The sequence below is a fragment of the Microcaecilia unicolor genome, chromosome 2 (genome assembly GCF_901765095.1).
Source record: "Microcaecilia unicolor chromosome 2, aMicUni1.1, whole genome shotgun sequence".
Lineage (NCBI taxonomy): Eukaryota > Metazoa > Chordata > Amphibia > Gymnophiona > Siphonopidae > Microcaecilia > Microcaecilia unicolor.
In genome coordinates, this window is record NC_044032.1 from 248,458,378 (window position 1) to 248,478,165 (window position 19,788).

Here is a 19,788-nt window from a genome sequence, read left to right on the forward strand (position 1 = left end):
GGGGTGGAGCACCATTGGGTGAAGAAAAGGGCCCCAAACAGGGGACTATTTCTATAGGTGCTGCCCCTTTAAGAGACTACCCAGAAGCTTTGGGCCATGGCTTGGAGGCCAGATGCTCCCAGGCCAATGGACTAACATTTGCAAGGTGACTTGCAAGCAGTGTTTGTCATTTGCCATGAGAATCAATAACTTGCAGTTGCCAAAATACTGCAGGCTGGTGACTCCCAAGGTAAATGAAGGTACAGTAAAAGTTCCTCTTTTACTGTGCCTTGATAACTTCCCCCCTAACTACATCAGCTTAGCTTTGTGCTAAAAACACAGTTAACTTGCATATTTTGTTTATAGCTATAGTGGACCAAACTCTCCAATTGCTCTATGGTAACCTAACCAGATGCCACTTTCTCCTATAGGAACAGTGAATTCCTTTAAACTCAGTTTATTTTGTGGCATACCTCATTCATATATTAAGAACTGATAGATATTTTATTTTATCATCCAATGTGATTTCATATGGAGTGGAAAGTGATTTGTTGAATTGAATAGAACCAGCTGTCAAACCCTTCCTCCTCCATGATGACATACTGATCACTTGGTTAAGACAGCCTTTCTGCTGATGAGTTTCTTCAGTGCTGCTTTCACTTCTCTATTCCTTAGGCTATAGATAATAGGGTTCAACATGGGAGTAAAGATGGTGTAAAGCACAGCTACCACCTTCACGTCCTTGTTCATAGCATATGTAGTGGTTGGCCAGATGTAACTAAAAATGCCACTGCCATAGTATAATCCAACTACAGTAAAATGAGAGGCACAGGTAGAAAACGTCCGACGGCGGCCCGCAGTGGAACGCATCTTCAAGATAGCAGTGATGATGCGTATGTAGGTAACAAGGATAAAGGTCAAGGGACACATCCCAGCAAAAAATACCACTATCATGAACACTGTTTCACTGAGGGTAGTGCTTGAGCAAGAGAGCTTGAAGAGAGGTGTGACATCACAGAAGAAATGGTCTACAATATTGGGACCACAGTAGTCCAGCCTGGAGACAGAGACTGCCTGGACCATAGAGTTGACAAACCCACATATCCAGCATCCAATAACCATCTGGATACGCACTTTCCTATTCATCCGGATGGGGTAGTTCAAGGGGTAGCAGATGGCCACATAGCGGTCATAGGCCATGACAGCTAAGAGGTAGCACTCTGCCACCACAAAGTACTGGAAAAAGTATAACTGGGTAATGCAACCTGAGAAGGAGATGGTTTTCTTCATGCCCAGGAGGTTGGACAGCAGGTTGGGGACCGTCACAGATGAAAAGATGATATCAATCAAGGAGAGATTGGCCAAGAAGAAGTACATAGGGCTATGGAGGCGGGAGTCACTGGTGATAAGGGTGAGGATGATCATGTTACCAATCAAGGTGATGAGGTAAATGATCAGAAACATTAAAAAGAGGACAATTTGGGGCTCATTGGTAGCGGACAGCCCCACTATGATGAATTCCGTCACACCAGAATTGTTTTCCCATTTTCTGAACTCCATGAAGTCTGTTGATGGGAAAGAAAAAAAAAATCAAAGAAAATTATTGCACTAACAGTGATATGGGACACAATATATAAGGGACTTCCTGCGATCTTATCACTGTAAAAGTATGTCTCTTTAGTTGGTAAGAATGTAAGAATCACCACACATCATAGGAATCTATTGTAACTTCTTTTTGCAGGGCACTCCCTGAAAACGCAAGGGTTCACTTTCAGAGGCTTCAGAGTGAAGAAAAAAAACTAGCTGCAATGTCCAGAACATAGATTCTGGGGAGGGAGACATCTATAGCTGCTATGCCAAAGGATTACTCACATAGAGGCATAAATATCAATGTAGGCTACAGTTACTACTACTACTACTTGACATTTCTAAAGTGCTACTAGTTAATGCATGTTATTTAAGCACCAACAGATCCCATTTTATGCAATTAGATGTAGTTAATAATAACTGGAGTTAAGAATAAAATAACACATCCTAACAGTTGCCCATATTCAAAACTTCCTTCCACAGCGTTTCAGAGAAAATAATGTCTTATGGAATGTTACAAACCCAAACCGAGCTTTACTGAAGTACTAAACAAATAAAGCATTACAGAAAGTCTACCGTATGGAAACAGCAGCTGGTGGAATTACACAGTCCAGTCCCCTCGCAAAATAAAGTTCAAGGGTCAAAACAGAGGAAAAATTCAATACACAGCTTCTCATACACCTAGAGCACACCAATAAATTAAAAACAGAGACTTCCCTTGTCTTTCTGTGGAGTCTCTGCCTCCCTAGAGCCCTTTCTGAAACCACTGAATCTTCTCCCAGATGGATCCTTTAACCCAGGAACTTGGGGAAAAATCTATCCACAGCAAAGAGAACTACTGAGGTCTTTCTCAGGCTTTTCCATCCTTTTCAGAGAAAGAGTGCAAGTACCTCATCCTTGCCTACTGGAGTAAAAGAGTAGCCTAATGGTCTATACAATGGTCAGAAAACCTAGGAAACTGGGTTCAATTCCCACTGCTGGTTCTTGTGACTCTGAACAAGTCACTTAATCCTCCTCTGCTCATATTGTAAACACAGAAAGGCAGTATAACAAATCCCACACCTTTCCCTTTCATGTGTTCCCTGAAACCTCAGAAAGATTCAATGACCTACTCCCTGGATAGCATCTCTCTTGTGTCATGTTTGTTGATAGAGACCCACCCTTGGTGATGGGCTGAACACCTCACTCATAAATTATCTCAACACTTCAGGAATCTCCCTACTCTAGAAACTTCCCATTATAACAAACAGACATCATCCTCTCTTTAGAAGCCACCTACAGTATTAATTAAATTGATTAGAGTTTAAAAACTTATAAATTGCAGATTTATCCAGATATATTCCAAACATGAAACTGTACTGCAGTGTATGATCCTTTCCCAACTGGATTACTGCAATTCTTTGTATCTAGGACTTCATCAATGTTGTCTGAAATGCTACTGCTTGATTACTGATTGGCACCCCATGTTATACCCACATTTCTCCCCATTTGAAGATTCTACATTGGTTACATATCTTTATCATATCCAATTCAAGTGACTACATCTCATTCCTAAGACTTTACAACATCAAGTGACACATAATCTGATGGCTGTTCTGAAAATTCACAAACCCAGTAGACCACTGCGATCTGAGGGTTCTCAGCGTTTGACCATTCCTCATTTTTACTTTGATGAAACAATGTTCTGCACTTTTTCAACTGCTAGACCTTAAGAATGGAACAGACTTCCTGTTTCCCTTAGACTGCTGACAGACAATGACTGAAGACTCTACAGTTTTCCATGCTATGCCATTTCTATAGCTCTTAGGATTTATACTACATCCCTAATGATGTGGTTAATTCACTGAGTAAAAAGATTTTTTGGAAGCATAGACAACTATCAGGCTTATTTTCGAAAGTGATCGCCAGCCATCTTCTGACATAAATCGGGAGATGGCTGGCGATCTCTCAAAAGCGGCGAAATCGGTATAATCAAAAGCTGCTTTTTTGACACCATCGCCGCTTTCCCGTCGCCAAGCCGGTGAAAGTTCAAGGGGGCGTGTCGGCCATGTAGCAAAGGCGGGACATGGGCGGGCATGGGCATGTCTACCAGATGGCCGGCTTCAGCGCATAATGGAAAAAACAAAAGCGGCGTTAATCAGTATTTTGCCGATTTTACTTGGTCCTTTTATTTTCATGACCAAGCCTCAAAAAGGTGCCCCAACTCACCAGATGACCACTGGAGGGAATGGGGGATGACCTTCCCATGCTCCCCTAGTGGTCACCAACCCCCTCCCACAATAAAAAAATAAAAATAAAAACCTTTTTTGTCAGCCTGTATGCCAGCCTCAAATGTCATACCCAGCTCCCTGACAGCAGTATGCAGGTCCCTGGAACAATTTTTGTTAGTTGCAGTGGACTTCAGGCAGGTGGACCCAGGCCCATTCCCCCCTACCTGTTACACTTGTGGTGGTAAGTGTTGAACCCTCCAACCCCCTCCAAAACCCACTGTACCCACATGTAGGTGCCCCCCTTCACCCATAAGGGCTATGGTAGTGTTGTAGAATTGTGGGGAGTGTGTTTTGGGGGGATTTGGGGGGCTTAACACCCAAGGTAAGGGAGCTATGCACCTGGGAGCTATTTGTATATTTTTTTTAATTTTTAGAAGTGCCCCCTAGGGTGCCCGATTGGTGTCCTGGCATGTCAGGGGGACCAGTGCACTACAAATGCTGGCTCCTCCCACGAGCAAATGCCTTGGATTTAGCTGGGGTTTAGATGGCCACATTTAGTTTCCATTATCGCTGAAAAACAAAACCGGCCATCTCAAATCCGGCGAACTCTGGCATTTGGCCGGTCCAAACCGTATTATCAAAAGAAAAGATGGCCGGCCATCTTTTTCGATAATACGGTTCGGGCAGCTGTTTTCGGCGCCACCAAAATAGATTGCCAGCAATCTATTTCACTGGCGCCGTTCAATTATTTCCTTCTACGTAGACTACATTGTTATTTATGTCATCAATTTTAGATTATTATATCAGCGCTTATACTGACATTACTGGATTATTGTAATATGCATGATGTAGGCTGTTCTGCTAAACTATGTAGAAGACTACAGATGTTACAAAATACTTTAGCTAGACTATTATGTTATGCAAGAAAATTCTACTGAGTGACCTCATTATTACAAAATCTTCACTGGTTACCGATAGAAGCATGAATAATTTTAAGTTATACACACTGACTTTTAAGATATTATACAGTCAAGTTCCACAATATATATTTAGCCTATTAATAATTCCACTGGTACATAAAAAATGACTTCATAAGAATCATATCATTCTACATCTTCTGAATGCTGGGGACTTAAGATACGAGAAGATGTTTGCGCTATCATTTTGTTATCATATGCCGATGACATTCTAATTCTTTGTACTTTAGATCCCTCAGACCCGCAACATATCTATATTAACAGCAAATTAGCACAGGTTACAAACTGGTTGAATGAAAACAAACTTGTCCTTTATCCTAGCAAATCCAAATTTCTCCTCTTTAGCAATCAGGATAATAGGACTCTTGTGACACCTATTTTGCTTTATTCAATTCCAGTCCCATTAGTGACCACTACTAGAATTTTAGATGTGATCTTTGACAATGCACTTACATTCACCTCAGAAAGTAGTTAAATGCTCATTTTTCAAACTCCATGCTCTTTGTACCGTTAAACTTCTATTACACCCTTCGTTCTTAATATTCTAATGCATATATCTATCCATGCATCTATCCATCACATATCCAGGAGACAACGATAATGACCTAGACCACATCTCCCGCCACATTTTCCCCTGCCTATCCCTTGCTTTATCCCCTTCCGCCTCATCGACCCCTCCCCCAATTGCTCATCTACCCTTGCTCTCACCTCTCCTACTCCCTTCACTCTTGCCCATCTCCTTCCGCCTCATCTACGCCTCCAATTGCTCACTTACCCTTGCTCATCCTTCTACTACTCCCCTCATCCTTGCATCTCTACATTCTTATTTCTTTTATTACTCTGATAACACCCAACTTATTTCTCTTCATCAATACTTTGTAATCCCAATTACTATGTAAGCCGCATTGAACCTGCTTTGAGTGGGAAAGCGCGGGGTACAAATGTAATAAATAAATAAATAAATGTACTGGTTATTATCAACTGGACTACTGCAATGCATTGTATAAAGGGCTTAGACTCAAAGACCTCAGACACTTACAACAGGTACAAAACACCACAGTCAAACTTATTACAAGAGCCAAAACATATGATTGCATTACCCCACTTCTGAAGGCAGCTCATGGGCATCCTTTGTCACACCAAGTTACTTATAATTTACTACTACTGGTCTATAAAATCCATACTACTGGAGATCCTATGTTTCTCTCATGTCTTCTGACACTGTACCTCCCTTCTTGGACATTAAGATCATTGTATCAAGATAGGTTAGTAGTTCCCTCTTTTAGAGAGATTGTGTATGATACCACTCAATGTTCAAATTTTCTAAGGCTCAGATCTTCTTAAACTATAATGCACTCTCCAGCACTTCAAATCGGATCTAAAAAATGTTCCTTTTCAGGAAGCTTTCCAATAATATTACTCTTTTTTTCTGCCCCTCTTTTTAAGCGTGGAGGCACTGTATGAGAGTCATGATTGCATAGCTTTCCCCACTATGTGTTGCCTCCCCCCCACCCCACTATCCTATCATAAATTAGGTAGTTCTTTCCTCCTTCCCCCTATTTTGCTTTTCTGCTCTTCTTTCTCCCCCAGTGAGTGCGATAGAAAGCCTGTAATAAACTTGGAAACAACATACCAACTGATTTAAGATCTCAAATGACTATATGGGGTTTTCAAGTAATTTGAAAACACAACTTTTTCACATTTTTGAGAGCATATGCATAATTTTTAATTGTTCAAACACATCTTGAATATTATCCAACTAATCTCTAGCCTTCTCTTTTGCAATCCACATGAAACAACTCCTGATCTTTGTGGGATTTAAGTATTTATTTGGATTTGTATATTAAGTCTACTGCTTGTACAAGATTTCTGGTCCAAATCAGATTTTTCATTGATTATTATTCCCCTCATTCCATAACAGGTCACCTAAATTTTCATGCTGATTATACCCATAAATTTACAGAATAACTGCTATCCTCATGGGTAAGTGTACACTTACAACAGAAAACAGAATAAAAGTACGCCACGAAAAAAATCCAAAGCAGAAACAGTGGAGAAGACAAAAAAACAGCTTGCTGGTTCAAAATCTTTAATGATCAGTCTTCATAAGACTCAGCACAGTGATGTGATAGTGTTGTACCACATGCTGAAACGGTTTCCTGCTCTTTGGATTAAAATACCGCAGTTGGTTCAACTTTTTGCTTGTTTAGCGGTTCTGTGTTCTACAAAAGCATAGATTACATAGGAAGTTTTACACTCTCCTGATGCAGGCCTTGGAGCCGAAACACGGCCCATGTTGAGTTGTATGAAGATTTCTCATTAAAGATTTTGAAGCAACAAGCTGTTTTTTTGTTGTTGTCTCCACTGTTTCTGCTCTAAGTGTACAGTACCCATTTAAATGGCAGTATTGAACCACTATCCTGTAATTGCATGGTTTGAATGCATAGCACATAACTGTTAAAGGGCATTCACAGGAGAGAAGAATGGTTGAGACACAGATGGGGCTGGTAGTTACATGGACAACTTACAGAATACTGTTAGTTAAGGGGGAGATTCTATAAATATGGTGCCTAAAAAACTGGCATGGAAATCAATGCCGACTAAGCATATTCTATAAGCGGTGCCTAGATTCAGGCACAGTATATAGAATACGCTTAGTTGATATCTCAGTGCCTAAAATTACATGCATCCATTTACACCAACAAAAATGTGGCGTAAATCCCAGCGCGTAGATTTAGGCACTGAGGGTCATATTCTATAACTACGCACGTAAATTTTGGAATGCCCACGAAGTGCCTGTTTCCCCACCCATAACCATTCCCCTTTTTGCCTGTGCACATTAGAAGTTTAGCGCACTTTGTTACAGAATAAGCTTAGCAAGTTGTGCTCAAAATTCTAATTAGTGCCAATTAGTGCTCATTATTGGTTGCTAAGTGCTGTTATCAGTGTACATTAGCTTGTTAAGCTTGTTAAGTTGCACACATTGTTATAGAATCCGCTTGGAGTTTGGCACGGATCTCTAGATGTGCTATATAGAATTCGGGGGATAGCACTACATTCTATATATGGCACCTTAGCAACTGGCACTGAAAAAAATATGCCTAGGCGTATTCTATAATCAAGTTTTTAATAAAGTCCCATGATCCACCCATTCCACGCCTGTGACCACACCCCTTTTCCAATCTGCATCATAGAATTTACATGCATCACTTTACAGAATACGCTTAGAAAGTTGTGCACATAAATTCTGATGAATGCCAATTAATAGCAATAATTGCTTGTTAAGTGGCAATTATTGGCGCTGATTGGCTTGTTAAGATAATTAAGTCACACGCACTAATCAGAATACGACCTGATTTGTGTGTGCAACTCAAGTGGCACTATATAGAATCTGGGGTATAGCTGACACTGACACAGCATGGACAGTTGAAGAGAGGAACTTCAACAGACACCCATGCAGACATCACATCAATGCAGATCTTTACCAGAGCCCTCTATAGGCACCACACTGGTACAAGTAAAGCATGAATACAGCATTGTCACTATAATAAAACGTTGCATAATTTTTATTCCCCTAAAATGCCATAGAGATATAAAAGAGCCAGCACAGTATGAAAAGGTCCAGAGTTCATGGTTTTTTGGAATTTTTTCCAGCACCTGTTACAATTAACCAATGAAGGCCTTGGAGATGGAGGAGTAGACTAGTGGTCAGTAAAGTAGGCTTCGATCCTGGCAACTTGGGTTCAGTTCCCACTGCAGCTCCTTGTGATCTTGGGCAAGTCACTTAGGGGACCTTTTACTAAGGCACGATCACGTTTTTAGCTCGTGCTAAAATTGTGGGTGTTCTAAATGTTAGAGACACCCATAGGAATGCATTGGCATCTCTAACATTTAGCACGCCTACAATTTTAGTGCACGCCAAAAATGTGAGCGCACCTTAGTAAAAGACCCCCTTAACCCTCCATTGACCCAGGTACAAAAACTGAGATCGTGAGCCATCTAGAGAAAGCACCTGCATATAATGTGTACAGCGCTGCATATGTCTCGTAGCGCTATAGAAATGATTAGTAGTAGTACTGTCACAAAAGTGTTCTTTCTACAAAACTAGGGAAGATTTGCTCTAATTGCAAACCCCTGTTCAAGTTACTGAAACTGCAAACCCTTGTCATGCAGCATTAGACAGTCAAGATATCTGTGAAGAGGAAGACGTGGAAAATGCATATTCATGAAAGATGTGAGAATATGGCACCCTAGATGCAAAAGAACATAAGAATAGCCATACTAGGCCAGACCAATGGTCCATCTAGCTCAGTATCCTGCTTCCAACAGTGGCCAATCCAGGTCACAAGTACCTGGCAGAAACCCACAAGATTCCATGCTACCAAACCCAGGGATAAGTAGTGGTTTTCCCCACTACTTATCCGTGGGATTGGTAGCCACTACTTAATATCACTTTATAGTTTTATCCTCTAGGAACATTTGTCTAAATCTTTTTTTAAAACCCAGATATGCTAAATGCTGTTTCTACATCCTCCGGCAACAAATTCCAGAGTTTAACTATTCATTGAGTGAAAAATATTTTCTTCTATTTGCTTTAAAAGTATTACCATATAACTTCATGGACATTTTGAAAGAATATAAACAATAGCAAATTCAACTCGGTCTGCTATTAACCAGCACCAACTATAATATTATAAGGTGAAGGAAAGACTACAGTAAAAACAGTGCTGCTGTTATACCATAGCTACTATATCACACATCACCAGCCACTTTGAAGACAGCATTCTCAATAGTGTTTTGACCAGAGCTTAGTCAAACAATCAAATTGTACACTTTAGAAGTTTAAGATTAGTTTACTATAATTGGATTAAAAATATAAATATATATATATATGAAAAAGGAAATGGGGGGAGGTTTCTGATTTGTGATAAGTGATACAGTAGCTGTGCTATAATAGCAGCACTGTTTTTACTGAAGACTTTCCTCCACCTTATAATATTATAGTTGGTGCTAGTTAATAGCAGACCGAGTTGAATTTGTTGTTGTTTATACATGTATTTGTCGGCAAGACAGTTGAAGATTGAGTAGAGTTACTTTTTGAAAGAGCATACAATCGATTTAGGTTTACTCGTTCTATCCGCTCAGAATTTTGTAGACCTCTAACATGCATCCCACTTAAACACAGAACAACAAATGGATGAAGAAAAGCCATGAATCATCGCATTTTACTATCATGCTGAATGCTTTCTCTATGGACTCCTTGCCTTTTCTACCCCTCCCCCATTTCCCCTAATTATTTTCAATCCCTCAGCTGTGTTGAGTCGTTTAATTTTCCCCTTTCTCTACCCCCACCATAGTTATGTAATGATAATTGCATTACACAATCCCTTTTCCATGAATCTGGTGAACGTGTCCTAAAATCAAATGTGCCACCCTTACGATTGAGTCAGCAAAAATTCACTCAGTAAACCAAGAAAAACAATCCAGTAATAAAGAAAAAACTCATGAACTAAGATCCAGTACTAGAGAAGATCTGGTATTGTATAGAGACCCAAGGACAACAACACAGCACAAAAGAGAGAGCCCTGGATCCAATTCATCAAAGAAACAGAAAACAAAGATCCAGTGCATAGAAGCACTACAGGGCCCAATGCAGTACCATACGAAAATTCAGGATAAAGACCTAGTATGGCAGAGGAAGCCTTCTGAAGCTGAGGATCCCATACCATACAGGTAACTGAGAACTAAGATCCTGCCCTAAGGATGGACCAGAGGACCAGGATCTTTCAAGCATCTTACACATGCAACCTCATGAAAACAAAAGCCACTGATTCAGCTTTTCAAATAGCCAAAAAAACTTTGTTTAAGGATGAGAGCCCATTATGCATCTTTGTATAGTGTTGCATGCATGGAATATGTGCTATACAAATGATTATTAATAATAATAATAACATAAACATACTGAGTAGTCTTCAAAAGCACTCTACTTTCATTCACTTATAAAAAACGAGACTGACATAAACAGGGTAAAAAATTACATCTTGTCTGCCCATTCCTGACACAATACCGCAGAGCCTACCAGGTCTCAGGTTTTACCTCACATCTTAGGATCTTCTGTTTACCTCAGACACTCTTAAATCCTCCTATGGTTTCTACTGACACCGGCAGGTTGTTCTATGCATTTACCACCCTTTCTGTGCAGTAGTATTTCCTTGAGTTATTCCTCAGTCTACATCCTTGCAGTCTCATACCATGACCTCTTCTTCTAGAACTTTCTTTGCACTGAAAAATATCTCTATGTGTTCTTTACACTTTTGAAATATTAGAGAGCCTCTATCATATCCCTCTGTTGCTCCTCTTCTCTGGGATATACATATTTAGAGTAGTTAGAGCAGCAGGCTTAGAATCAACAAAGCTGGGACTAAAATCCTGCTTCTCCACCAATGTGCCTTGGACAAGTCACTTCACCCTACATTGCCTCAGACACAAACTAAAGGTCTCAATTATTAGTATGCTTTAAAGGGTTAATGCAATTTAATGCAAGCAACAATTTCTCCAGTGGGGCTCATCTGCTAAGGAAATAAATTACATTAACAGGTATTAATGTGCTTAATGTGCCTTAATGCATAAATACACTTCAGTAAATGAAGCTCTTAAATTGTAAACTTTCTACAGCAGAGAAATACCAATGGCACCTGAATGTAACTAGCCATGAGCTTGGATTCAAAAAGCAAGCAATCAAAACTAAAATACAAATAGAGTTTAGGCCTTTAAGTCTTTTTTTCATAAGAGTCATTGTGCAAAATTCTACAAAATTTCAGCACCTCTTGTATTGTCTCTTCTTGTCTATATTCTTTCTGAGGTGTGGCCTCCACAATACCCTAGAGAAGGTTTAACCTGCATCCTGTACGGAGTCATTATCAGCTCCTTTTTCTACTGGTTACACCTCTTCTTGTGCGCCTTTGAATTCATCTAGTTCTGGCTACTGCTTTGTCACATTCTTTTTCTACCTTGATTTTATCAGATTTGATCCCCCTTAGACTTCTCTCCTTTGTGGTACACGTCAGTATCTCACCATCACAAATTACTTCCTTAAATGTAGACAGGCCAAACACACGAGGCTACATAATTTTACATTAAAGCCTGATAAATCAAAGTTAGAGGGCTCAGGAGGAGGTTGAAAACAATGGGGAAATGCCTTTATTCTTCATAAACTGACCTAATCTGGTCCTCCTCTGCCCCAGCCAGAGAGATCCATTTCCAAATACCTTTAATAGTCCCATCCAGACATGGCTCTTACGTGCTCAGTGCATGCAACAAACGCTCTCAGCTGCGGATTTTGCAGTGTTGAAAAGGATGAACTGAAGTGCCTCTACAGTGAGTGGAAAGTTAAGATTTGTTATTTATTCAATGATCAGTGGAATGAAATGACTCTCATATGAGGAATGTCTAAAGAGGTTAGGGCTCTTCTGTTTGGAGAAGAGATGGCTGAGGGGAGATAGGATAGAGGTCTAAAAAATACTGACTGGAGTGGAACGGGTAAGCCTGAATCAATTGTTTACAAGCCAAAAAGAACAAAGTAGTCTGGTTTTTGTGTTAGTCCACGTGAAGGTAATAAATAGAAATAAAACAAAACAAAATTCTTACTGTACACCATCTTGAGTGAATTCCTTGAAAAAGGCGGTAAATAAATCCCAATAAATAAAATAAAGAAAAGAACAGAAAGGAAAGGAAAGGAAAACAAGGTGATACATTTTGTATTGGACTGACTACAAAAGTACAAAGACCATGGTAAACTCCATGAAGTTACATGGTAGCACATTTAAAACAAATAGCAGAAAATAGTATTTCACTCAACATCTAGTTAAGATCTGGAACTCATTGTATGAACAAGAGGTAAAAGCAGTTAATGTATCTGGGTTTAAAAAAGGTTTGGTCAAGTTCCTAGAGGAAAAGTCCAGAATTAGTTATTAAGTAGACCTGGGGAAAGCCACTATTACCCTTGGTATTAAGAAGCGTAGAATCTTCTCACTTTTCGGGACTCTGTCAGGTACTTGTAACCTAGACTGGCCACTGTTGGAAACAGGACACTGGGCTAGAGAGAACTCGGGCTGACCCAGTAGGACAATTCTTATATTCTTAAGTTCTTATGACACTCAAGTCAGTGGGCAGGCAAGTTATGTGACTCAAATTATGTGATAGTTGATTATTCCTGTAGTTACTTGGTGAACCTCCAGGCTGAAAACTGCCTTCCCCTCAGCAGCCAAAAGTATGTATGTTGTATCACAGTAAATGTACTTCTGCCCAAAGTAAAAAGGGGCAGACCCAGGGGCAAAGACAGACCAGGAAAGGTAAAGTATGCATTTCTGAGTTTTCATTTGAACTCTTGCTTTGGGTGCAAAGTCCACATGTACTGAATTTCCAAAGGTCCTTTTTAAACAAAAAAAAATTGTTTACAGCTCTGCATGAGTTTTGAAAATTGTCCCCATATGACTAATTCAGGGTTAGACAATGAACGGGCCAACAGTAGGGGAATAGAATCAGGGTATCTTCACATTCACAGTTTTGCGGTGGCATAATGGCAATATACAGCTATGATCATGTACATATGCTCAGGCTGTGATTGTGTATGCTCTGAAAGATAATCACAGGGCAATTAAGGAATAAAATTAAATCTTTTCCCATAATCACAGCCCATGCTAGAGATAGTTCCTCTGCCTGTAGCACACAGGATCACGGGCTAAGCCAAAGGCAGTTCTCCTAAACAACATGCATATGATCAATAACAGTATGAGCAAGAGGCAAGTCTGCTTTACACAGTAAGACCTGGGCAGAGGATTGTAGTAGAGCAAAATGCAGATGATCAATTATCTGCATTGATATTAATTCACTGAGAACTTCTTTGCATAAACAGAGGGAGCATATCTGGCTCCTTCCACTTGTCACACTGTATAGCTATACTTTTATAATTATTATAAAATAAGATGTGTCAGATCTTTACCATGCCACTGTGCAATACTTCCTGTCCCCCTCCAGTGTCACCATCCAGTGAAGATCTCTGAGCCACAGCAGTGCTGGAACCTGTTAGACCCATGGGCAGGGAATCATGACTTGGATACTGAGAATAGAGCTTCTTGCACAGCACATGGATCACTGGTGAGACAAGCAGGTAGCTGTTCACCTTTATAGCACACCTTCAGCAGCTGTGGCATAACTTAAAACTATTGTTTCTCTCTCTTGTCCACTGGGAATGTAGCATTGTGTACCGTGATCATTGCTTCTGCCTTTTCCAATCTGGTATCTCAAGTGAGATGCTTGAGAGATGGAGAGCAGTGGTCACAGAGGAGAGGCACAGGGACTAGGGAGGTGAAATTTTTCAAGTTATTCAGTCACCAAATATCAGAAGCAGGGTAGGACTAACACTTTGGTCAACCCTAGGCAAACAAGTATATTGGTCCCCCTGACAATAATATAAATACATTTTAAAATTCCCAGACAGGGGCCTATTGTGTTTTTTACAATAGGGGAAGCAGCAGGTAAGAAGTGCCGTTCTCTGACCCTGCAGACTGAAGGACAATGTAGGGTCAAGTCAGGGGGGAAAGCCGACAGTCATCCAGGAGTGCATTGTTTGGTGTGGAGTATCCTTGAAGGATAATATTGAAACAGGACATTTAGAGAATCCCAGTACAGAGGTTTCAACAATACTGAAAGTAAGTCAGGTGTGCTTAATGAAAGAGCAGGAAAAAGAATGCACATTATCCCTATCAACTTCTAAGCAGCTTGTAGATCCAAGCAAAAAAGACAATTTGAAATGCCTGTATACAAATGCTAGAAGTCTAAAAAATAAGATGGGAAAGTTGGAGTATATAGCACAAAATGAAGAGATAGATATAATAGGCATCTCAGAGACTTGCTGGAAAGAGGACAATCAATTGGACATTGTGTTAACAGGGTACAAATTGTATCACAATGAGAGAAAAGATCAAATTGGAGTGGGGTTGTTACAAAATGCCTAGCCACCCACCTGGAGCTACCCCCTGGCCACTTAGAGGGTCTATCCCCAGCACAGCTCAGGTCCATCTGCACCTTCCCCTTGTGCTCTACACTAACACCCTCATCCCACCAATTGGGTCCCAACTGCCTCTGGGTTAGTCTCCCACTCTCAAATTATCTCCATTGATTTCTAGGTTTCTGGGGGCCACACTACCAGTGGTCCCACAGTTCCTGGAAAGCATTAACAGCCCCAACACACAAACCACCAGGATGCTTAGTCAGTCCAGACAAGCAGAGGCAATAAACTAAAAATGTTTATTGTCATGAAAAATTAGAACAATGAACAGAAAAGGTGCAATTAGCAAACAATAACACATAACTAAAAAGGATAAACCAAGGCTGTCTTCCACTGGGTGGAGAGAATAAACACCTCTACAGGTAGTGCTGGCTCAATTCCCCTTTCCCTCTCTTCTCCCTTCCTCCTCCCCCTCCCCCTTCCACCAGACACACACATACGCACACACACACACACACACGTGCAGTGGTGTACCAAGGGGGGCGGTGGGGGCAGTCCGCCCCGGGTGCACGCCGCTGGGGGGGTGCCGCGCGCTGGTCAGCATCGTTAGTTTCCATGCTCCCTCTGCCCCGGAACAGGAAGTAACCTGTTCCGGGGCAGAGGGAGCATGGAAACGAACGACGCTGACCAGCGCGGCACCCCCCCCCCCAGCGGCGTGCAACCGGGGGTGAGGGGGTTTATTCACCGGGGGGGCGCGCTGCATGGGGGGCACTGCCCCGGGTGTCAGCGCCCCTAGGAACACCACTGCACACGTGCACCCTTTTTCCTGCCAGCAAATGACTTACTAGGGCAAAACTCTGGGAATCATTGAATTATCACTTCTAAACACTTGGATCCTAGGCACATGCCCAATTTGCTTATGTCTTAATCCAGCCCTGGTACACAGGTGTCTGTGTTCCATGCTGGAGGACTATTAAACAACAAATATTGCAGGATACAAAACCCCTATTGGAATCTTTGTTGATTGCTGGCTGGTACTGATTTCACTTCCCTCTCACTGATCCGCCCTCTGACGTCATCACGTTCAGACACGAAGGTGGACCAATGGGAATTGTGTTATGAACCCAGACATCCAGACGTAGAACGTTGGAAGTACAAATTATTATATAGGGTATCAATTATTTTTACATGGAAATAAGAGTGGCAAGCTATCTTCTTAGGACCTAACTTGACTCGTACTAAATAGGTCCTAAGAAGATAATTCAACTTAAGGACTCCTCTGGTCATCTGGTCCATTCAGACAAGGATATCAATACAGTGTTCAGACAATACTATGAAGTGTTATATGGACGTCAGACTCACAGAAACAGAACGAAGCCTTACGGCGGAAGAAGAGGACCTCGGCTGGCGGGGGTTGGGGTCCCCCGCCAGCAAAGGTAGCCGATGGCAGCAGCATGGGAAGGTTGGTGGCGGGAGGGGGGCCAAGAGGGTCATCGGCATGGGAGTCCAGGGACAAATCTAAGGGGGCCCAGGCCCCCGTGGCCCCACGTAGCTACGCCACTGATCAATACAATGTTCAAAATCAATCGTTATCCACAAACTTAGCTTAAAGGCACGATATTCAGTGATTCAACACTTTTAGGCTGTATCACTCTAAACTCCTGCACAAAAGTCAACAGCGACAGAACAGCACAGAAGAGGAGCCCTCCAATGCCCAAATGAAATTGCATTCAAATAAAATGTGCACTGTAAAACTGAATGCAAGGGGGAGGGACGTACCTGACACATTTGCACAGAAGTTTTGCAGTAAGCAGAATTCTTGTGCACATGCCCATTAGGTCTCAGGATTCAAAATGGCCGCTGAGAATTGAAGTCTTGCGAGGCCGCTTCAACTCTCGGCGGCCATTTTGAATCCCAAGACCATCACAGCAACAGGATGCAGGGCAAGAGCAGCGCTCCGGGCAGGAAAGAGGGGTATCTTTCCTGCCCCGAAGAGGTCACTAGACCACCAGGGCAGTAGATAGTAAGTAAGGGAAGGGGAGGCTAGGATAGGCCCACCACCCACCCGCCCATTTGTCCAGAAATCCGGACAAACGGGCGGACTGGCAAAACCCGTCCGGACGCCCGGACATGTCCTCAAAAAGAGGACATGTCCGAGTAAATCCAGACATATGATAACCCTAAGCTTGAGAGAGCCTTCAAGTCAAGCCTTATCAATGTATATCCCAGAGATTTAGGCCTTTTGCTGTGTCATCCAGACCAGTATATTATCAGGCATAAGAAGTGGGATAAAAGTTACAGAAACCAGAACCTAGAAAGTTTCTGACTTGTGCTGTATACAAGAGGGTGGAGGCCCCTCTGCAATCCCTTCTAATCATACAGAGAGGAAAGGGAAGCTGGCTACACTAATGAATTCCAGAGAGGCACCCTGGCCATAAATACTTGTGATTCAGGAACATCTTAAGGCTGAAGGATAACATCATCTGTCATCTCTGCAGGGTTCTAAGGGTCCCTATCATTAGATTAAGCCTTAGTAAATTACCCCTCATCCAACTTTTGACTCTTTTATAACATAAAACCACTCACGTAAAAACTTAATCCAATGATGATTTTATTTGCATAAGGAGTTGGGTGTCATCAGTATATCAGTACAGCAATATATCCAAATCTGTGATAACTTTCCGCAAGGGGCAGATAAAAAGATTAAAATGTATTGGTTAGAAGGGAGAACTGTGTGGTTCTTCAAGATAGCAGTGATGATACACACATAAGTGACAAGGATGAAGGTCAAGGGTCCCATCCCAGCTACAGCCACCACTACCACATTGAAATAGTCAAGTTTGAAGAGCGGCGTGACATCACAAAAGAAGTAGTCCACCACATTGGGGCCATAAAAGTCCAGGATGGTGACAGATATAACCTGGACCATGGAGCTGATGAAGCCACTTACCCAGCAGCCAGCTGCCAAATAGATGCGCACCTTCCTACTCATGTGAACGGTATAGGTCAATGGATGGCAGATGGCCACGTAGTGGTCATAGGCAATCACAGCCAAGAGGTAACACTCTACTGGAAAAAACATAACAATTCATAATCAATGGATTGGATAATTCAGCATCCATTTTAATCCTAAAGGAATAATTTTACAAGGGCTTTTTGTACATATATGCAATTATATTGTACATGTATAAAAAGGCATCTTATAAAATTATTCAAATGGAAGGTATATGACCCTGGTGTAGGCACGTCCATAGATTCAGTATAGAAGAAGAGTGGGTGGAGTTACGAAGCGTGTGTATAGAATATAAAATATACCCCTATGTGTGTACTTCAGCAGCATACATTTGTGTGCAGCTGCATTTTAGCCATGATTTTGGCTGCTTTTGTGGGGCAATGTTATAAAGACACGTGGATGCTTAAAAAGGCTTAAAATAGGCACTTACTTAGTCTCCCTACCTAAACAACCTGTTATAAAATTAGTCGTTACACAGTATTTCTTAGAAGAGCAAAAACCACTTCAAAATCAGACTGGCAATCCCTAGTTCTCCTAGGTTAGCAAGCAGCAATTTATGATGTACAGTACTAGATTAACAGTAGCAGACACCCCCACCCCCTTGATCAGAACCATATCCATCCCTCAATCCCCTGACCAACTCCCCCTCTTCCACACACACACACACACACACACAGTCGCCTTCATACAAAAGCCCCTACCCCCATAAGCACCTTTGGGGAGATAGGAATGATTTCCAGTCACTCCTGATCCAGCAGCACCTAGGTTTAAAATAGAATCCACTTTGAGGGTAGAGTGTCAGGGCATTCATAATTTTGATAATACTCCTGGGTGGTGCTTTCAGGAAACTTGGGAGCCCTTTTGGCTATCATTACCTGTACGAGCACACAGCTGCCTTCTGAACTTTTGAGTGTTCTTGGCTTTGCTATTCTGTTTTGGTTCACCTTCCTTCGAGTATGTGGGGGGTTGGGTTGGGTTGGGATTTTTGGCTTTTAGTTGTTTACTATTTTCTTTATACCGTGTTGATTATGCTTACCACTGTTTGCCGTAGGATCAATAATGATACATTCAGTATATTGTACAAGGGCCGGTAGGCTATAAGAACCCAAGCCTCTGGCAGGAATTTTAACTGCAGTTATACTGGATTCTACAGGTTGTCTATTGTAACTAACTCACTTAATGGAATATACTCACTAGTGTTGATATGCTGTTACTTTGGCTAATAAAATAGAATCCAAAGTCCCCTAGAGGTAATGTTGCAGTACTACCATTAGGGATCAAACTGCCACTTAGGGTTCCTAGAATAGCCACTTGATCAAGTGATGAGAATGTTAATTTATTCTATTCTTGTGCCATATCATTTGGATTAGTCTGATTAAGGGGGCTTGGTAACATTTAGGGTAACTAATTCTGGACCAACAGCCCCCAAAATGTCATTCCTACTTAAGTTTTTTGTGTGTAATTTAATGAAGATTGTTGTGAAAAATGTCTGATTTGTTACTATTAAAGGTTAACTGTTTGTATATCAAAAATTGTCTTGAAAATGTTTGCAAACTTAAGAAAAAAGTTGCCTTTTTGGTGGGAGGGTTCTTAAGTTAGAAAAATTGTGAAGAAAAATCCATGGAGAATGAAAATAGCACTCAACACCGTACTGCGGTTTGGATTTTATAGAAGCTTGAAATACATTTATTTATTTAGGGGTTGATGTTCAGCCAGCAGCGCTCAGCATTTTGCTAATCCACTGACAGCATTATGCTACTGTTAATGCTACCTCTTGTCCTATATGGGCTACAAATGACACATGCTGTTTATCATGTAAGACTTCTGGGAAGCTGGCATTTGGAATGCTGGATCATGTCCAGGCTCCGGCATTGAACCTCCGGGTTTATGGAGCCAGCAAAAACAAGCAGATTAAGGGCTCCTTTTACAAAGCCACAGTAGCGATTCCCAGCAAGGCAAATGCAACGAAGACCATTCAGTTCCTATGGGCTTTATCGCATTTGTCGCATAGGA

At 41.4% G+C, this 19,788-nt stretch overlaps 1 protein-coding gene across 1 annotated transcript in view; it reads right to left on the reverse strand.

Annotated features, from left to right (window-relative positions):
* Window positions 1–585: 585 nt before the first annotated feature.
* Window positions 586–19,788, reverse strand: part of LOC115461966 (olfactory receptor 5F1-like) — a 29,366-nt gene continuing 10,163 nt past the window's right edge. The window contains exons 3-4 of the mRNA XM_030192017.1: window positions 17,526–17,831; window positions 586–1,544 (exon numbers count right to left, since the gene is read on the reverse strand). Of these exons, the coding sequence (XP_030047877.1) occupies window positions 586–1,544; window positions 17,526–17,831 (1,265 nt within the window). The remainder of the gene's footprint in view (window positions 1,545–17,525; window positions 17,832–19,788) is intronic.